General features: G+C 49.7%; 1 protein-coding gene across 8 annotated transcripts in view; it reads left to right on the forward strand.

Moving 5' to 3' along the window:
* Nucleotides 1-19,526, forward strand: part of DISC1 (DISC1 scaffold protein) — a 371,634-nt gene that overhangs the window by 37,732 nt on the left and 314,376 nt on the right. For all 8 annotated transcript variants that reach the window (XR_006608748.1, XR_001176909.2, XM_045087249.1 and 5 more), the window contains exon 2: nucleotides 16,709-17,712. Coding sequence is in view for 6 of the 8 variants with exons in the window: in XM_045087249.1 (XP_044943184.1) it covers nucleotides 16,709-17,712 (1,004 nt within the window). In the remaining 2 variants the exon portion in view is untranslated. The remainder of the gene's footprint in view (nucleotides 1-16,708; nucleotides 17,713-19,526) is intronic.

Genomic DNA, 19,526 nt, shown 5'->3' on the forward strand with positions numbered 1-19,526 from the left:
GATGCTGGCGAGGATGCGGAGAAAGGGGAACCCTCCTACACTGTTGGTGGGAATGCAAGCTGGTGCAACCTTTCTGGAAAAAAGCATGGAGGTTCCTCAAAATGTTGAAAATAGAACTGCCCTATGACCCAGCAATTGCACTACGGGGTATTTACCCTAAAGATACAAACGTAGTGATCCAAAGGGGCACGTGTACTCGAATGTTTATAGCAGCAATGTCCACAATAGCCAAACTATGGAAAGAACCTAGATGTCCATCAACAGATGAATGGATCAAGAAGGTGTGGTATATATACACAATGGAATACTATGCAGCCATCAAAAGAAATGAAATCTTGCCATTTGCGACAACATGGATGGAACTAGAGCGTATCATGCTTAGCGAAATAAGTCAGGCGGAGAAAGACAACTATCATATGATCTCCCTGATATGAGGAAGTGGTGATGCAACATGAGGGCTTAAGTGGGTACGAGAAGAATAAATGAAAGAAGATGGGATTGGGAGGGAGACAAACCATAAGTGACTCTTAATCTCACAAAACAAACTGAGGGTTGCTGGGGGGAGGGGGTATGGGAGAAGGGGGTGGGATTATGGACATTGGGGAGGGTATGTGCTTTGGTGAGTGCTGTGAAGTGTGTAAACCTGGTGATTCACAGACCTGTACCCCTGGGGATAAAAATATATGTTTATAAAAAATAAAAAATTATTAAAAAAAAAGATTTTTCATTTCTGTAGCACTTACGTGTTTTCTCATGTCCTATCTCATTTAAACGTACAGAAAAACCGCAGTGCAGAGAAGCTACTGACTTTCTTTATGATCCCTCATTAGGCTGGGTCTGACCCTGGAATGCAGAATTAGAATGGTGGTCTGGAATGACATCAGACAGCTTTTTGTGGCATATTAGAGCCCCTGTTGGGTACATAGGGTGTCTAGTACTATGCTAAGCACCATAGGCAGTTATAAAAAAAAGAGCTTTGAACTTTTGTGGCCATGTGTATTTAGTTCTGCTTAAGAACATAGTTACATGAATTTATAGACAGTATAATGACAATGCCTGATGACCTCAAACATTCCAAAACTGACCTTGAAACTCACCTTCTGGAGGGTGAGGATTTATATGGTGTCCCTGATGCCCTTTTATTTTCACCCTGCCCCTACCCCCATCCAAACTCACCCCCTCATTTTAATGCTGTCTGGCTCTCTGTCAAGATTCACTGTATAATTGAAAAAATGCTCACAGACAATTTCTGGATCAGTGGATTTAAAATAAAGCTGATCAGAGAGTTCCGACCGTAAGCAGGTGAAAACAATCTCTCTAAAAGATATTGCTAGGGCTCCTGGGTGGCTCAGTGGGTAAAGCCGCTCGCTGCCTTTGGCTTAGGTCATGATCTCAGGGTCCTGGGATCGAGCCCCGCATCGGGCTTTCTGCTCAGCAGGGAGCCTGCTTCCCCCATCTCTCTGCCTGCCTTTCTGCCTACTTGTGATCTTTCTCTGTCAAATAAATAAATAATCTTAAAAGATATTGATAATGAAAAGCTGAGATCCTGGAGGCTCTGCATACAGCTCGGGGGTGGGAGAGGTTCTGTGGAATAACATGCATCTCTGTGCATCCTGCTTATTGGCTACTCCTGACCATAAAGCGTGGCACCGTCTTGGTGTATCTTGCAAAAATGACACATCGGTTTCCCCTTGGATGATCGCTGGGCCCCGAGGTCCTCCCTGTGCCTCTTCCCCCCATGCTCGCACACTCCTACTGTAGATTTGCTCTGGTGCTTCTGTGGTTGTTCACGCTCATTCTCAAAGGCAGGGAACTAGACAAGAGGAGGATTTCATGGGAAAACAGTTGTAGGCTGATTTTTGACCCCAATAAAACAGTTCCTTTTATAATCAGACATATACACTCTTTATAAATCATTCCTTTACACACACACTTACTCTCAAAATTTCCCCGGCTAGTGGGTCTCTCAAGGTGGCTGTGTGCCATAGCCTGCCTCCCTAATGAGGCTGCCATGAAGGAGACCAGCAGAGAGGTCTGTGCGTGCTATCGGCTGCCTCCTTCTGAGGCCACTGGTTGAGCATTTACTTGGTCTTCATTCTGTTTTCCATCTTAAGGACCCTTCTCTGGTCCCTTGCCCTCTTGTGACATCATTCCCAATGAGCTAGAACCCCTTCCCTGCTAGTTGTGTATCATAGCTCCCTCCCCTTTTCTCTAATTGTTTAGTTGAATGACTTCTCCTTTCTCATCAATTGTAACAGTTGTGTATGAATAGGAGTCATCCTTTCGGGGACATTTTTAGGTCTAGCTGCTACTGTCAGCCAAGGGGACAGGAAAGAGCCCTGCCTGGGACCCTCCTTCTGGCCAGTCTTCCATTCAGGCTCCAGAATCTTTTGGCTTGGAATCGTCATTCACCAGCGGTGAATCCATCTGCCTATCCTGCCAGACCTGCCTCCAGCCTCTGCTTGGACACAGGGCAGGTGGCAGAGGCCTTCCCAGATCCTCTGGGTAAAGTCCAGATAATTATGTCTCGAACCCTCCCTGCGGCTTACAAGGCCTGACATATAGTAGAGTTCTCAGTAAATGCTATTGTTTTTCTTCTTTCTCATTTCCTGGTTAAATGAAATACAGTTAGTTTGACATGATCCATTTTGCATAAACCCACGAAGGCCCTTTTCATCTCTAAGAACCCACAAAATGTCCTGTTATTAATCTTCAGAAACTTCTCAGGTGTCTGTGTCATGCTCGTTGGTTTGCAATTACTGGACCACAGTTTGCAGGAAGGACCTAGTTCCCATTTTAGAACCTGGGAGGTTAGTCGTATGTTTCGTTTGCTGACATATCTCTATCATCCTGGGTCCCTCAGAGACCACCACGGCAATTTCCCAGTCTCGTTTTCACCTCCCTCCAGCATAAGTGAATTAAAGCCAATTTATTACTCAGGATTGCCTCATTTATTTCAAAATAGGCTGCGTACAAAGGAAGTTCTATTCCCTTAGCGAGAGCTAACTCAAGTTTTAAAGCCCATTCTAGGAAAACCCAGACGTATCTAGTTTGTGTTAGCTATTAAAAACCTTTTTTTAAAAAAAGAAATAGTTCTTTGGATGTTGTTGTTTCCAGAGACTGGAAAGGTAAACAGAGAGAGGGGAAAAACCTCCTGATTTTGAGTGTTTAGAGTGTAAAATGTCACTTTTCCCCTTAACTGTTCCCTAAAGGAAACTGAGGAAATGTTCAAAGCACCATTTGGTCAAGGAATGTACATGCAGAGGATTTCTGTAGCTTTAGGGAAAAATATAGATCTGCTAAAATTTTAATAAGTTTCTTTTATTTGTCAGAAATTGCTTAAAGATTGTCTGGTATTTTTTTTTTTGATAGTTTGGACTTATTTTCCCCATGAACTTTTATGCCTTTATGCTTACCCATTTATTTTCTCTGTCTTCTACCGTCTTAGAAAGGTAAGAAAAAAAAATACCCCAAACAACACTAGCTTTCAAGCAGACTGTTGAAGATACCAGAACCAATTAACAAATTCCATCCTCCCCCCCCCTCAAAAAAAACCCCACATGTATATAAAGGAGGGCAAGGGAGAAAATTGATAGCTCTTCCCTCCTTTTAAAGACTGTCTAGGGAAATTCCAAGATGTTATCAGGATTCAGCAATGACTTCAGATGCCCAGAAGAACTTGGAGAAAGAAACTAAAATTTACTGAGCTTGGATTGCCACTTGCCACAAGCTACGATGGGCTTTTGCAAATACAGGATAGTGACTTTAATGTATCCCCAGAACATTCCTTCAAGGTGTGGGGATTATGCCCATTTAACACATGAGTACATTGAGACACAGCGGGCTAAGCCGCTTGCTCAGCATCACCCAGACGGGAGATGACAGAATCAAGATCCCGCTTTCCTTCGGGCCGCTGGACCCCCTCTCGGAATATTAAGCTGTTGAACTTCATCCGTAATAGACGAAATGAGTCATCTCTGGCGGTAACTCGGGGCTTGTCGGTATATGTCCTCTGCTCCCGGGTGGATTTGGTGTGATTTTCAGGCAGCCCTGGAGTGAGACTGTAAATGGGAAAACTGACTAGAAAACACTGTACTGGTCTTGTCTGAAGAAGGAGCACTGCCAGAGGGGGCTGGTCGGGATGGAGCCAGGAACAGCAGGGCAAAGAGGAAGAAGGTGTCATTTCTGCCCTGCTTGGCCTGGGAGGGAGATGAGAACCAGTAGGCAGCCCTCCGTCTGCGTGGTTGATGCCAGCAGCGGTGAGATTGTGGCAACACCGAGAGAAGGTGGTGTGGACAATTGGCTCGTTCCTTACAAGGAAGGGATGAGGAACATTTTCAGATGAGAATGCTGAGGCTCAGGGTAGGTACCCTTGGGCAAGTCCAAGAGGGCCAGAGGGACGTTGAAACCCAGTTCAACTACACAACGCTCTTGGGGACGTCACAAATATCACCCTGAGATATATGGCAGTCGCTTCTTTTCTGGGGGATAGTTGATTGTGGACCCCAGGTCCCGCGAGGGACTTGACCTCACAGAGTGAGGCGCTCGGAGCTTACCAGCGCAGGTGTGCGCCCTTGGGCATCCGTCCCTCGCTGATGCACACCCACCTCTCCGTAAGCAGGGCCTCCGAGGGCATGAGCAATTTCTCTCGCGTGTGGTTTCTGGCCCAGAGCCCGGCTGTGACACACCTTCAAGTGTGTCCTCCCCGTATTCTGAATTCCAGTCCCAGGGGAGAGGCTGAGCCCTCCTGCTCTTGGCCTCCTCTGGCAGATGGCCCCTATCTGAGTGTGGGTGTGATGTCTGTCCCAGAGTAGTGGCTGCTGGAGACACTAGCATCTCATTTTAATAATTTAAAAATCATAAAACATGCCACTTTGGGAACAAAAGCTTTCAAAAGGAGTTTAGTGAGGGCGATGAGTTGCTTTCCATCGTGAGGAAACATATTGCTGTAACCAAAGCCCCTTCAGACATTCCCACATCAAAGCTTCTGCGGGGGCTTATTCTTAACAGTGAAATGTATCGCTTTGTTTGAGATCATTCCACAGTGAGGAGGCACTATGAAAGCAAGAAGAGACAGGAATTCCTTATAATTAATTTTCACTGTATGAATGTAAATGGATCCTTGAAAAAAGTTTGTTCTCTTAAATACCCTAAGTATTCCCTGAGGTAATCTTCAGGAAAGGATTACTGTTGAGACAAAGCCTGTGCTGGTCAGTCCGAAGTTTACCTCCGCTTCACCCCTGCCTCATGTCATCAACTCCAGATGCCAGCTGGGTTTGAATCGGTCAGAGACTCGAGCTTTCTAGATAGAGTCGTGGCCTCTTAAAACTGGGATTCATGTTATACCTCAATAGACGGTGAGACTCGAGGAGCTGTACAAATGAGGGGTCCTCGAGTATAGACGGAAGACCGTCATGGTCTCTTAGAGGATGTCCCCTTCCATCTCACATCCAGCCGAGGTATGGGTCCCCTGACCGCCTGTCCATGTGCTTATGGTGTCACGGGGTCCCGATCTTTCTCACACAGGAGGCGTATGATGCTGATTTCTTTCTTATTCCCTTGGACCAGTGCACCAGGTTTCCATACTAGAGTGCGGGGTGGGGGGATGTACTGAATTTCCTCTTGTTTTCCAATAGGACCATGGAGCAGTACATTTGCGATGCTCTCACTGTATCATTTTTAAGGTCAGGTATTTAAAGTGGCACAAACCTTTGATGTGGGCTTAAATTCTGAGTATTATAAAAATTTAGTGCAAAGCAGGGACTTTCTTGAAAGATGCTGCCGTCTCGAGGGCACTACTTCTGTGTGAAGTGCTGACAATTTGGGATCATTTTTTAATAAACATATCTCACATTTGGCACACAAAGTGGGGCATTTAGAAAGCCATGAAAATAAGCCCATGCATAAAATATGGCATTAAAAAAGGTAACTGTGAACTTTGCAGATGGACTGGCATGAAAAAAGCTGTCTTTTGTTAGGGTGGACATGAGAGCTTACGACTCTTTGCTGCTGTAATAAGAGCAGGAACTTAAGTTGTTTGGTTATTTGGAAATAACAGCTAGAGAGAGGGCTCCTTCTGGTTCATCCATATTTTATTAGGGCAGCAGTTAAAAAATTCATTAGAGACACCCATCTGTAGCTAGCAGCACTCTGACGGGGGTTCAGATGGCGATCAGAGTTTTGAGTAGCACTTTACATGAAAAGAAAAAGACAATTGTTTATGAGAATTAATAGCACCATGGAGAGAGGCTGTCCAGTGATTTCAGAGCAAACATGTCCACGTGGTCTGTGAATCTCTTTCTGCTGAATTCCTCAATGACCTGCTTGAGCAGGAGGTTGATCCAGGCCTAGAAAGGAAAGAAAACACAGAAAACTGGATTAGAGAGATGGGAAGGGCTGGGTAGACAAGAGAGTATAGGTTGTCTCTGTGATGCTGTGATGGATGGGGTGTGTATGTGTGCGTGTGTGAGAGAGAGAGAGAGAGAGAGAGAGAGAGAGAGATTGGTGCAGGAGAGAGACACAGAGGGAGAGACAGACAAAGAGGCAGGGAGAGAGAGACAGTTAGTGATAGAGTTAGAGAGAGGCAGAGAGAGAGGCAGAGAGAGAGAGACAGGCAGAGTGGCAGAGAGGGAGAGAGTCAGAGAGTCAGAGAGAGTCATAGAGAAACAGAGAGAGAAACAGAGAGAGAGGGACAGAGGGTCAGAGAGGGAGACTGAGAGAGTCAGAGAGAGGGTCAGAGAGAGAATAGATTCCTACTGGCCTCCAGGAGTCTTATTAGTACAGGAAAAGGCTGAGAGTCAGACCCGAGGCTGCTTTGGTTACGCTTTGCCTTGAACTCTGCCTCCGGGTGCCCGTGTGCAGGTGTCTTTGCTTCAGGGTGATATCCTTGTCTTTATCCCTGAATTGAGAATAAGATTGTTTTTGAGTAGTTACTCTGTGCCAGGCACGGTATAGGGCAGTGAAATTCATACTCTGACCTGTCTTTCCAGCACTGCTATGAACCCGAGTCCCCTGTAACAGACAAGGCAAGCAGAGACACAGGGAACTCAGCGGCGTTCACTACGGAGAGGAAGAGCTGAGTGTCAGGTTCAGGCAATCCGTCTCCAGGTCCACACCCTTCTCTAGTACAAAGTACATGTCTACAAATCGTGTGAGCACACAGGCGCGTGCTTTTGTTTTAAGATTTTTTTTCTTAACTGAGAGAGATGTGAGTGAGCAAGAGAGCAGGGGGAGGGGCAGAGGGAGAGGGAGAGAATCCCAAGCAGACTCTGTGCTGAGTGTGGAGCCCGACACAGGGCTTGATCCCACGACCCCGAGGTCATGACCTGAGCTGAAACCAAGAGTCAGATGCTTAACTGACTGAGCCACCCAGGTGTTCCTGTGTACCTGTTTTTTTTAATAAGCCTTTTATTTTGGAATACCTCCAGATTCATAGAAAGCGACAAAGATGCGGCAGCGTTCCTTCCCCCACCCACCCTGCCGCTTCCCCTCCCGCAAACAGCTTCTGTAATCGTGGCACAGTTACGACAGCTCAGAAATGAACATTGGCACAATGAACTGAACTAGAGATCTTACCTGGATTTCACCAGGTTTCCCAAAAATAGTTTTTCTTTGTTCTAGGATCCAGTTACCTGTTCCACGCACGGGTTTTGACTCTTAAACTCCCAAGGGTGCTGAATGCTGGCCGGCGGTTTGGCCCCCGTTCCTCTCCGTGCACGTTAGGGCAGTGAGACCGTGCCCAGCAGCAGCCTGTCTCCCGGCTGCCCCCGGCCCCCCACTCCCCAGGGGGTGGTGCTGTGGGGCCCAAGACTCCCATTGTCTGACTAAAAGCGGAAACTTTATGCAGGCTAGAAGATTCAGAACAGATGTATGGGGACACATTGTAGATACAGGCCACATTTTGTCCATGCCTAGAGGTTCTCCATGAAAAGCCACATTTCAAGAAACAAAGAAGTTTAGGGGAAAGAGAAGATTCTGCAAAGCAGCAGCCTCAGCAAGGTCATGAGTGTTGCATGTGATGCACTCAGATTCCGAGCACAGCAGGAGCTTCAGCAGGACTCTAACCTGGAGCAGACGTTCCCAACCCTGGCTTCCCCCTGGGATCACCTTGCAAGTGCCGAGTCCCACCACCCAGCATGGCGAGTTCCTCATTTTGAAAAGAGACCCCGGTGACTGCCGGGCGGCCATGATTGGGACCCACTCAGTGCTGCCGTTGGAATGTGAACGCGGAAGACAGCAGGTGACAAGGGTCCGCACCCCACGAATGACACTGGACGCTTCGGGCTGCACGTCCCGAGGCCGATATCCCACAGGCGACACCTCTGGGAAGCACACGTGATTACTCGGGTCATTTCCTGTCACTTCTTTTCCCCGGCCTCCTCCTCTTCCAGAGTTCTCCGCCACCGGGGGCATCCTGGGCCCTTCAGGATCTCCGCCTGCCAGCTGTGTTTCCAGCTGTCTTCTCTCTAGTGCAGGGCCCTGCCTCTGCCTGTCCCTGCACCCCATGTGCCGTCCCTCCACTCCCCGCCAGCCTCCTGGGCTTCCTCATGACCCACCGTCTGCTGCATGATCCGCAGGGGCCCAGCCGGCCTGGGCCACGGATGTTTGGCCCTCTTGGAGCTATCACTTCCATTGCTGTGTACTTGCTCGTCCTCCACGGGCAGGGACCTCCCCTCCGTTGTGGCTTTGTAGCCTCTACCTCTGGGTCCAGCTGCGGGATCGGCTCCGGGTGCGTCTCCCTTTCCCACCGCTGTGAGCTCCTTAAGGGCAGGGCCTGTGCCTCTGAAAACTCCTTACAGACTATCTCCCAGTTATAAACTTCGTCTGACACACAGTTTGCAGAGACTATCAGCGCCATGTACCTGCCACCCACTTGAGTGATGACCGGTACCCTTGACCTCCATCACCAACAGCATCTCCTCCCTGGACCAGCTTGCGCTATTTATTTATTTATTTTTTCTCTTTTCTACGTACCTTTAGCCCATACATGTCATGTGTGTTCCAGGCAGAACAGTCTTTCCGGTTTCCCTGACTCGGGGCTGACACTAGCCAGTGAAGCCCCTGTTCAGCGTGGGGCTCGTCCCTTTCAATGGAGAAGCTGTTTGAGGAAGTGAGGTCTGCGGCCCAGGAGTCAGAGCTCTGCGTTTGGGTGACCGGGAGGCTGATAGAAAACCACAGAGCTTTGTTCTCACGGGACTGCCGGTGGTTGGCCAGAGGGCCGTGCTCTGCAGACCTGTGGGCATCTACACTCACAGGGCGTGTGGCTTTGAAGATTATGGAAATACCAGATCGGGAGGAAGTGGCTCTGGTCACCAAAGCCCATGGTGAGCAGTCACGTCTAGGAGAACGATCTTCCTCTCAGAGGGACAGAGAGTGTCCGTTTGTGAAGATGACACATCCGCAAGCCTGTGGTGACTGCTTGGCTGAGAGACTCATTGAGAATATCACTCTTCTGGCCCCAGATCTTTGTGTGTGTAAATACTGCCTGCGGGAGGGCGGTGGAGGCGGGAGGCCGTCCAGAGTGCTACGGAGAGCTGCTGCTTGCCCTTTGTCACATAAGAGACCCAGAGTCAACGCGAGGTGTGCAGCAGAGGACACACACAGATGGCCCGAGCGATGGGACGCCTCCTGGCCCCTTGACCTCACCCGGGAAAGGACCAGGCTGACTGTGCCTGCGGCAGGCGCACTTCCCTCACTTTTGCCTCCGTTGGGTGCCTTCTAACTGCTGTCCTGGCGTCCTCTCTCACTCCCTGGGGTCTGTTCTCCGCGGAGTGAGCTCTTAAAACGTGCCCATCCGCTCACGCCCCGCCTCTACTTCCTGTCCTTCAAGGGCCTCGTCCGTCCGGCTCAGGGCAAAGATCCAGGCTTGGTGCGGCCCATACGCCCTGCGGCCTCCGGCTCCATCCTGGCCCGGCCCATCAGCGGTGTCCTCCAGCCCGCTCCCCCAGCTGGCCTCCTTCCCTCCTCTAAGTCTCCGTCCTGCAGTCTCCCTTGGGGCCTCTCGAACCCTCGCTCGGCTGTGCAGCTCAGCCAGACCCCGCCAGACAAAGCCAGGTGCCCTGCCCTGTGCGGCCCAGCCCCACGCGCCTGTCCTTCACCACCCAGGCGGGACTCCCTGCGTGTGTGCTTCCGTCCTCTCTCTGCTCCCCCCACCACGGCAACCCCCTAGCGGGCAGGCCACCTGTGCTTGCTGGCTGGACTCTTTCTAGGACACAGTTGGGGTTCTCTGAGGGGCAGACGCGGAGTGACACAGGCAAGAGGCTGATGGAGGGGGATGCCCGTGCAGGATAAAGGGGGGAGCAGGACAAGGCAGGGGAGCGGCCAGCGAGATGAGAAGGAGGCCTCCGATCACAGCGCAGACCTGCTTGTTAGAGGCATCCCGGGTCCCCCAGAACAGGCCTGTCTTGTCACCCTTCTTCCCTTCAATCCCAAGAGGTGCGTTTTTGGGGTGACCTAAATTCGGGAGTATTCTGGGGCTCATGAAGTCTGTGCTTTGCAAAGAACTGTGAGGGAAACCAATAGAGCCAACTGGAATACCCCATTCACTTAATTTCAAATCGAATTCTCCTCCTCTGTGATTAAAGTAGCCCGTTCTGCCCTCTGACGGTTTTTGTGTGCACGCCGTGTGTCCCCTCCCAGATCCCGAGCCCCTGGGGGAAGGGACGGTGTCTCGCTTGTGTCCACATCCCATGGAGCAGCTAGTGTTCCGTAAGGAGTCGTTTTATTAAAACAGATGGTGCATTAAAGGGAAACACAATAAATGTTGATTTATTCCTCACGAGCACCCGCCATGCTTGCTCGATGCTACGACCATGACCTGAGCCACTTCTGAACCTCAGGTGCTCTCTGAACTGTCAGAGAAAGAGGACCTTGTGCTCGGTTCAGCGTTTATGCTCTGTAGGAATTCGACTGGATCCTGATTCTTTGAAAACAAGTTAATCCACGGGGATGTGCGGTTTTCTTACGATTCAGGATCTTTGGTTAACCTGAATGTTTTAGAAAGGACTTTTGCTCCGACCATGACAAATAGGATTAAAATTCCTTCCATGAGAAGAATACATTCATTTATGCTTTCTCTATACATTGATATCCAAGTTGTGCTCTGCAAAGTCTTCCGTGCTTGTTCTTTCCTGACTATTCTGTGTGTTCTCAGCAGCGGCCCTGAGGGAGACAGACATGCTCTCCCCACATGAGTCATTCCCCAAATGAATCACTGAGGAACCGTGTGGCCAGGTGACTTCCCCCAGCCCACATGGGCATTTCATGTAGATTTGAACTTTGTGTCTTGGTTTTAAGTTCTTACAAGTAGATTCATGTATATCATGTTTTTAAAAATTGCATATTTTAGATTTCCTATTTAAAAGATTTAAAAGATTTCCTATTTAAAAATAAATATTACTGGCCAACGTGTATTGGAATGCTTTCCAATACTAGGATTTTTGGAAAATGATGAGGGTGTCCAGAAGCTCACGTATAGCGTAAGTGGGGAACAATTTACATACACGGAAGACAATAGCTAGCAGTGCTGGGTAACTAAGTAGGGGGTCAGGAGTGGTGTGGATCGTTCTTAGAGACTTGGGACCTGCACCATCAGGACAAGGCAGCCGATGGGGAAGGGCGTTGGAAGCCGAAGGATGGGAAGGATTTGTCTGGAAGAAGAAGGTTAGAGGCAGGCAGACAGGATATTTGCTGGTTAACATGGGTTTCCCTTAATTTTCTCTATAAGTTAGATGAGCACGTGTTTCTGGGCACCTTATCTGGACTGCGTGTAGAGGTCTTTTGTCATTTGGGTCTATTCTAAGCTCTTGTCTTTCACTCCCCTTGCCGTCCCGGAGCTCACTGGGCTGGATGGCGGTGGAGGTGGGGATCCTACATAACCCGGACCGGGAGGTCTGCTCTCCTCTCCCTAGAGTCTGTTCCGGAGCCGGAGGCTGTAGGGGATGGAGGAGGCTGCGTGAGGCAAGCCTCCCTCCTCAGCCTCTCCAGGGCCAGATGGGCAGAATGAAACCATCTCTGAGTTTTATAAGGAGCAGAAGGCACAGCTGGTTTCCCGGTCAGCTCTCAAATCTCTAAAACTCGCCATGTACTTCCTGCCCACTCAACCCTGAGGGTATGCATCAGTCAAGGAAGGAAATTTGCCCTCTGAGGTCGGAATGCATCATAACCCTTAACTGCAGGGCGTGACGGCAGGTTGGGGTTTGGACCAATCTAAGAGGTAGGATTTCAGGCAGGAGAGATAGTGATAATTGATTTCTGGTCAGAAGGGCTATTGTAAGTTTCCTTAAAAAATAAAAAATTAAAAAAAATTGATAAAGGGGGATTTGGGGTATAGGGACCTGGGAGTCTTTCTAGAGATTTCTGAGCTGCCATCTGTCCAATATGAGTTTCTTCTATTCCTTCTAGCTCATTCCAGAAGAGCCATCCAGATCCAGCTGTCAGTTCTGTCCCTCCTGAGGGTTAGGATTAATAGTGTGTGATTGCCTCTGCCCCTTGGGCCACCTTCTAGGAAGGCCCACGCCAGGGGATGGGACGTGTGAGGGGTCTGGTGGGTGCAGGAGCTGGGCCGTCCACACAGCTGACCCTTCTTTCTCATCCCACATTTGGTGAACATATTTCTCATGCCTGGTCTTCTTGGCTTGTTGCTCAGCAGCACTGTGGCCCAAGGACATCTTACCAGAAGCCCAGTAGGAACATTGGTTCTCTTTGTGGTTGGGACCTTGATGTCAGAGACACCCTCAGGTCGTGAAACCCCTGAGGGAAAGGGTAGGGCAGAGTCCTTCAGATCACATAGCATGGTGACCCAATTTGACCTTTTTCAAGATTTTTAAAAAAAATCTTCATTGGGATTGTTAGGTCCGTTATTAAAACGAAACTGAGACAAAGTGAAAGTTATTTAAAGCTTTATTTTCTGATAAGTATTAGAAGTTAGACCGATCGGCCAGGGGGATGAGAGTGAGACAAGGTGAAAGTTATGCAAAGCTCTATTCTTTGCTTAGCATTAGAAGTCAGACTGACCAGCCAGGGCCGTTTCTGAAGAGAGCTACCACCCCCAGCTTACAAGCTCAAGAATTGACTGACTGACTGGTCAGGGCTGCCTCCAAAGAGAGTGACCCCTCCCAGTCTCACAGACTAACTTTTATAGAGCAAAAGCCTGGCCACACATAGGTGGCCAATGAGATTGTAACATTGCATAGTCAGGTTAGGTCATACGCAGGTGGCCACTTGAATTACAGTTTACCCTATAGTAGCTGTTTGAACTAACCTATCACTCTGGTCAGAATTGGTGCCCAAGTTTGGCGCCCAAAAGGCGGGGTTTACATTCTTCGGTGGTTAGGGAGACAGTATCTGTACTTTTTACTGATTGGATGTCTCCACCTGGCCTGACTCATCCTTGTATTCTGGGCTCTGTTGTTAGGAACTGACCGACCATATTTTACTGGTTTCTCAGACTTGCTTCTAAGTAAGTTTCTCTGGGCAGGGGCGCATGGTCAGTTTAAGTTTTACTGCACAAACAACACAGTGGCTTTTAACCAAGATGGAGTCGCTCTGGCTAAATAGGTCCTTACAGTATAAGTACATATAACATAAAATTTACCCTCTTAACCATTTTTAAGGATACAATTCAATGTCATTAAGTATATCCACATTATTATACAACTATTACCCCCATCCATTTCCAGCACTTTTTCAGCTTCTGAAACTGAAACTTTGTCCACATTAAACATCAACTACCCCATCCCTGCCCATCACCAGTCTACTTTCTGGCTCTATGCATTTGCCTCTTCTAGATACCTTATATAAATGTATACATGTTCATAAATACAATATTTGCCCATTTCTGGCTGGCTTGTTTCATTTAGCATGATGTCCTCAGTGTTCATCCAAGTTGTGGCCTGGGTTAGAATTTCTTTCCTTTTTAAGGCTGAATAATGTTCCGTTGTATGACTTTACCATTTTTTGTTTATCCATTCACCCACTGACCAACATGTGGGTTGCTTGTACCGTTGACTGTTATGAATCACGCTGCTGTGATTGTGCACGGATGCACAATTATCTCAAAGAGATATTTTTTCTGCTTTCAATACCTCTGGGTATACAATAAGAAGTAGAATTATTGAACCATGTAATAATTCTATTTTTAGCTTTTTGAGGAACTACTGTACTCTCTTCAGCTACTCTGAATACCCATCAAGAAATGCACACTAGTTTCAATTTTTCTGCATTCTAATCCACACTTGTTATTTTCTGTTTAAAAAATTTGATTTCAATGTCTTAATTTTTTTTTAAAGTTTTTATTTAAATTCCAGTTAGTGGGGCATCTGGGTGGCTCAGTAGGTTAAGCCTCTGCCTTCTCCTCAGGTCATGATCTAAGGGTCCTAGGATTGAGCCCCACATCGGGCTCTCTTCTCAGCAGGGAGCCTGCTTCCCCCTCTTTCTCTGCCTGCCTCTCTGCCTACTTGTGATCCCTGTCTGTCAAATGAATAAATAAAATCTTAAAAAAAAAAGTTGCAGTTAGTTCACATATAATGTAATATCAGTTCCTGGTGTACAAACTTTCATACAACACTTCCAGCCCAGTGCTCATCACAAGTGCACTCCTCAATCACTGCTGGGTTTTTTTTTTTTTTTTTTGATAGTAACTGTCTAAATGTGTGGTCCAATTTGGACTATTTACTAAGTAGTTAATTCCTTCTGTACATTTTTAATCCTGTCCTTTTCTACTGATTCCAGCTTTGCATGGCCTCTGTCATTAAGAAATAAGACAAATCAATCTTCTGACTTCCTGTCATTTCAAGTTATCATCCTCAGGGATACACTTGGAGGCCAAGGGTACGGGAAGAGCATGTGTTTTGGAATCGATAGGCCTTGGTTCATCCATCCGTCCCTCACCCATCCATGCATCCATTCATACATCATTTATCAAGCCACTTAGGGGCACAGGAGGGTATTATGCTGGTTTATTGTCCTGAAATGAGCTTGGGTGAGCTATGAGCTTACCAAAACAGGCTTTGGTAAGCTACCATCTGGGAGTTTTGGGCAAACTGAAACCTTCTGAGCTTTAGTTTTATTATTTGTGAAGTGGAAATGGTAGCAAGTGCCTAGGGTTGTATATTATATACCTCCCTCCCTTTCTTTACCCCGACTTCCTCTCCCACCCCTGATAGCCCTTACTTTCACTCCTCCCTCCACTGCCAGCTTCTGGAATTCTATGTACATGGGTGGTATTAACCCTTTCCTGGCATCGGGCAGTCGGCACGCCCGGCTGGCAAGAGAAGGCCACTGTGTGAACCTGTCTTGGGCTCTTTTGTCCTTAGATGCTCAAATTCTGGGAACGGGTGGCTCATGGGTCACTGCTCATTCCCCAGGATTACCATGGACACACATTCTGAAGACTGCTGTGTGCCATGATCATAACACAGGAGGCCCCCAAACACGAAGTGCTTTCCACTTACTGTGACAAAGATCCTGGGCCCCTTCATGTTCTGGGGACACAGCGGGATGTGTGGTCCTGGCATGAAGCTTTGTTCCACTCCTCACCAGAGGCTGTAGCGTACCTGTGGCCACGTTCAGTGCTGCCTGGTCTTCCTTGCACGCTTTGCATTTCATCTGATTCGTGGTGTGGCAGAGTGCACCTGTGAGAGCGCTGTGTGGGCCAGGAGAGTCAGGAGACTTGGTCACTCAGTTTCCCTGAGCCTCAGTTTTCTTAACTGTAGAAGGAAACAATTCCTGGTCTGGGCGATTCCCATGATTTTGGCAGTGAGCTCGTGAAATGAGCATAGGTTATGCACATATTCTTAGTAACGATGTGCTGTGACACAGAGAAATAAGAACTCACACCTTCGGCACACAGATCATGAGTGCCAGGCACTGTTCTAGGCTGTCTATGCACCACGACTCATTTGGTTCAATGTACACAACCACACTGGGTGAGAGGTACTGGTCATGTCTCCATTTTCCCGATCAGCACATTGAGGCACAGAGAGGTCAGGTAACGTGTGGAAGGTCACAGTCAGCCATGGGGCAGCCAGGGCTTGAACCTGGCCGTGAAGTGCCAGACCCTGCTCTCAGCCGCTGTACAAACCTGCCCAAGGGCTATCGGCATTTTTTGTTGTTTCTATTCCTGTTGCGTAGCTGGGCGAGGGACACAGCCCCTGGTTTATAGAGCACATCAGACAGGGCCTGCTGTGGGCTGCTGTGTGAGAGGAGTTGATGGATATAAGCTATGCTCCAGCCAGCCCTCCAGGCTCTGGACGTGAGTGGGGGACATGGATAGCTCGGATAATGGAAACTCGCATATTGTCCAGTAAGTCGCTGGAATGAGTGATTGGCTCTCGTTTGGATGAGGATGCGGGCCTTTGCCTTCCAGTCACTCGCTCTCCAGGCCCAGTCTGGGAGATGCATGCTGATGTGCCCAGGAGCCCCACCGGCGAGATGCCAGAGGGTGCCGAAGGGGTCACTGAGGCTGTGTCTCCGACGGGCCTGGGACGTGTTGGCGTAACTCAGCTCCGTGGCTGCTGTGCTGAGCAGAGGAGCAGAGACACTGAGCTGCTGCTACATGTTCGAGGCCAACACTGGGACAGGACCATCCGGATCTCCATGCTGTGTTGGCCCCATGACGCCTGAGCTGGCCTCTGTCTCTGACAAATGCACAGAGCAGTGGCCTCTAGTCCAGGATGCTCTCCAGATGCAGTTCCTCTCTTCCTCCCAGGTGGCCAGGATTGCTTACCACCTGCGGCGTCCTTGCGGCGGCGGCTGGCGTGGAGGCGCGGCTACATGAGAAGCACAGCGGGGCCCCGGATTGGGTTCCTCTACCCAGCAGCGGCCACTGCACTCCGTGCCCAGGGAGGGGCGTGCGGTGAGGAGTCCCACCAGTCTGAGTCCAGGGCCGGACGGGGTGGCCTTGATCCTGGATGCCAGTGGCGAGGCCCCTCGGTGGGCAGCCCTGTTCCTAGGAGCACAGCAGCCTCAGCTCCGACCCCTGTGGGATACGGGGGCCTGGCAAGGACGCCTGCAAGAAGACCCTCAGGGCTCTTCGGGATTCAGTTCCAAGTTGGCACCACACTGCCTGCCAGGCCGGCCAGGTCGTGTGGCCCTGGGGACGCAGGGTGGCAGGGCGAGCTCCCGTCCATGGACAGTTCTGAGGCCCCCGGCACTGGCTGGGATGCTGGTGGCGGTGAAAGAGCAAAAGACACCTGGACAAAAGGCCGTCTGTTCCCAGAGGAGGTGAATGGTGACAGCTGCGGCCTCGGGAGTGACCTCAGGGTCCCCTCAGCCCCGGGCAGCTCTCAGGACACCTTTACCTCAAGCTTTAGCTTCATACGGCTCTCTCTTGGCTCTGCGGGGGAGCGTGGAGAAGCGGAAGGCTGCCCGCCCTCCAGAGAGGCCGAGGCCCCTTGTCAGAGCCCCAAGGACATGGAAGCCAAGGCTGCCAGCCTGGACAGGCCCCACGAACACCCTCGACTTCTCTCTCCCCACTTCTATCTCAAGACTACTCAGCGCCTGGCAGACTCTGCCCAGACTGCAGGGGGCAGCCACAGGCTGGAGAGGGAGATGCCGACTTTGTTGGACGTGGACACCGTCTCCTGCTTCTCCCCGGGCCCCTCCGGGTCTGAGGGCAGCAGCTTGGGGGACGCTCAGCGCTGGGAGACGCTGGTCCGGAGGTGTGAGCCCGTGCTGCTGGACTGCCTGCTGAGCGACCAGAGGCGGCTGGAGGTCAGTGTCCCCAGCCTCCGGGGCCATGATTATCACGGGCTCAGATCCGCTTCGGGCAGAGGGCAGGAAACGAGTTCGGGGAGGGCCACTGACTTCCCCCTGGAAGCTGAAGCAGCTCCTTTTGTAGCTGCAGCAAAAACATGTCCCTGCGCCTCTGTTTCTTCTCACGCAGGGTGAATGCAGATCTGTCCCTGTTCTCTTCTTCTCTGTCACTTCGATGCTCAGATTTGCTCTCCCTCCGGCCGCAGGCTCCTCTGCGGTTCCTGCCCTAAGTGACGTGTGGTTAGCTCTGCCCAGCTCTGCTCTGCAACAGGAAACTGAGGGGCAGGGGAGCTGGTGCTGGCTGGTGTGCGGTTGAGGGGTGTGAAGTTGGTGATGCCCCCATTGGGGGTGATGCTGAGTTTCATTTGCATTTACCCCTTGTCTGTCATCCCGCTCAGGGGGCACTGCCTGACACAGCCAGGAGACTTTGTTCCTGGTCGTTCCATTTCTTGGGCTCTCAGTTTTCTTACTTATTATTATTATTATTTTTTAAAGATTTTATTTATTTAGTTGATAGAGAGCACAAGTCAGCAGAGAGGCAGGCAGGGAGAGAGGAGGAAGCAGGCTCCCCGCTGAGTAGAGAGCCCGACGCGGGGCTCAATCCAAGGACCCTGAGATCATGACCTGAGCCGAAGGCCCCCGAACCACCCAGGAGCCCCTCAGTTTTCTTACTTAGATGGAAGCCTTGCTTGGGATTGTTCTGTGGCTGCAGTGAGAAGCTAGGATGTAAACATACATGTAAACCCGGCGTCGTGAGGGTGCTGTCCACCCAGTTACCTGAGAGATGGGTATAACTATGAGTAGGCAGTGTTGTTCTACCCGCACAAAGTTCCCAGAGAAACCCAGGCAGAGGTGGTCCGCTGACCCCATTGGGCGGTTTGGCTCATCCTACGGAAAGGCTGTGTTTTCCTTCTGGAGTGTGTGCATGTGATGTGTGTGTACGTGTATAAGTGTGCATGTGTGTGTTTGTGTGCATACAGTTGTACAAGTGCATAAGGAAGTAGAACACCCACTCATCAGGCACTTGGCGGAAGTACCTGAAAATGTGAAGGTCATGTTCATTCCCAGCAGTTGGGCTCATTTATTTTCTGTTCTTTACACATGGTCTCATGTTCCTGGCCCTGGCCCTGATCTCCCTGTTTCAGCCCTTGCGGACCCCAGCCCAGCTATGTGATTTCTCTCTCACGATCTCCTTGTAGCTCTCCATTCCCAGGTGATGCACAGAAACCTGGAATTCGATGTGAACAGCTGATATCATTGTCTTCCCCGCTAAACCTGTTCTTTTTTTTTTTTTTTAAGATTTTATTTATTTGACAGAGAAAGAGACACAGTGAGAGAGGGAACACAAGCAGGGGAGGAGGGAGGGAGAAACAGGCTTCCCACCAAGCAGGGAGCCCAATGTGGGGCTCGATCCCGGGACCCTGGGATCATGACCTGAGCCGAAGGCAGACCCTTAACGACTGAGCCACGCAGGCGCCCCCCGACCAAACCTGTTCTAAAGGACCCTGGTCTTCATACCCATTTGTTGATTTTAATTAATAGCATCCATTTAGTTCTTTAGAGAAAGTGCAGGTGTCTTCAACACCTCCCCCATCCTCACTCCCAACATCTGGTCGGCCCTCCTAGTCCAGCAGCTAACCTGCCTCTCGTGGCCGTGAACCACGGCCTCTGCCCTGGTTCAAACACTGGTTTTGTAAGAGATTCTCCGCTTATTTACCTTCCTCAGTGTCTCTCTTCTCCAGTTCGTCCCCTGAATGACCAGCAGAGTTGTC

The sequence above is a fragment of the Mustela putorius genome, unplaced genomic scaffold (genome assembly GCF_011764305.1).
Source record: "Mustela putorius furo isolate JIRA1106 unplaced genomic scaffold, ASM1176430v1.1 tig00001075_pilon_pilon_pilon, whole genome shotgun sequence".
Classification (NCBI taxonomy): Eukaryota; Metazoa; Chordata; class Mammalia; order Carnivora; family Mustelidae; genus Mustela; species Mustela putorius.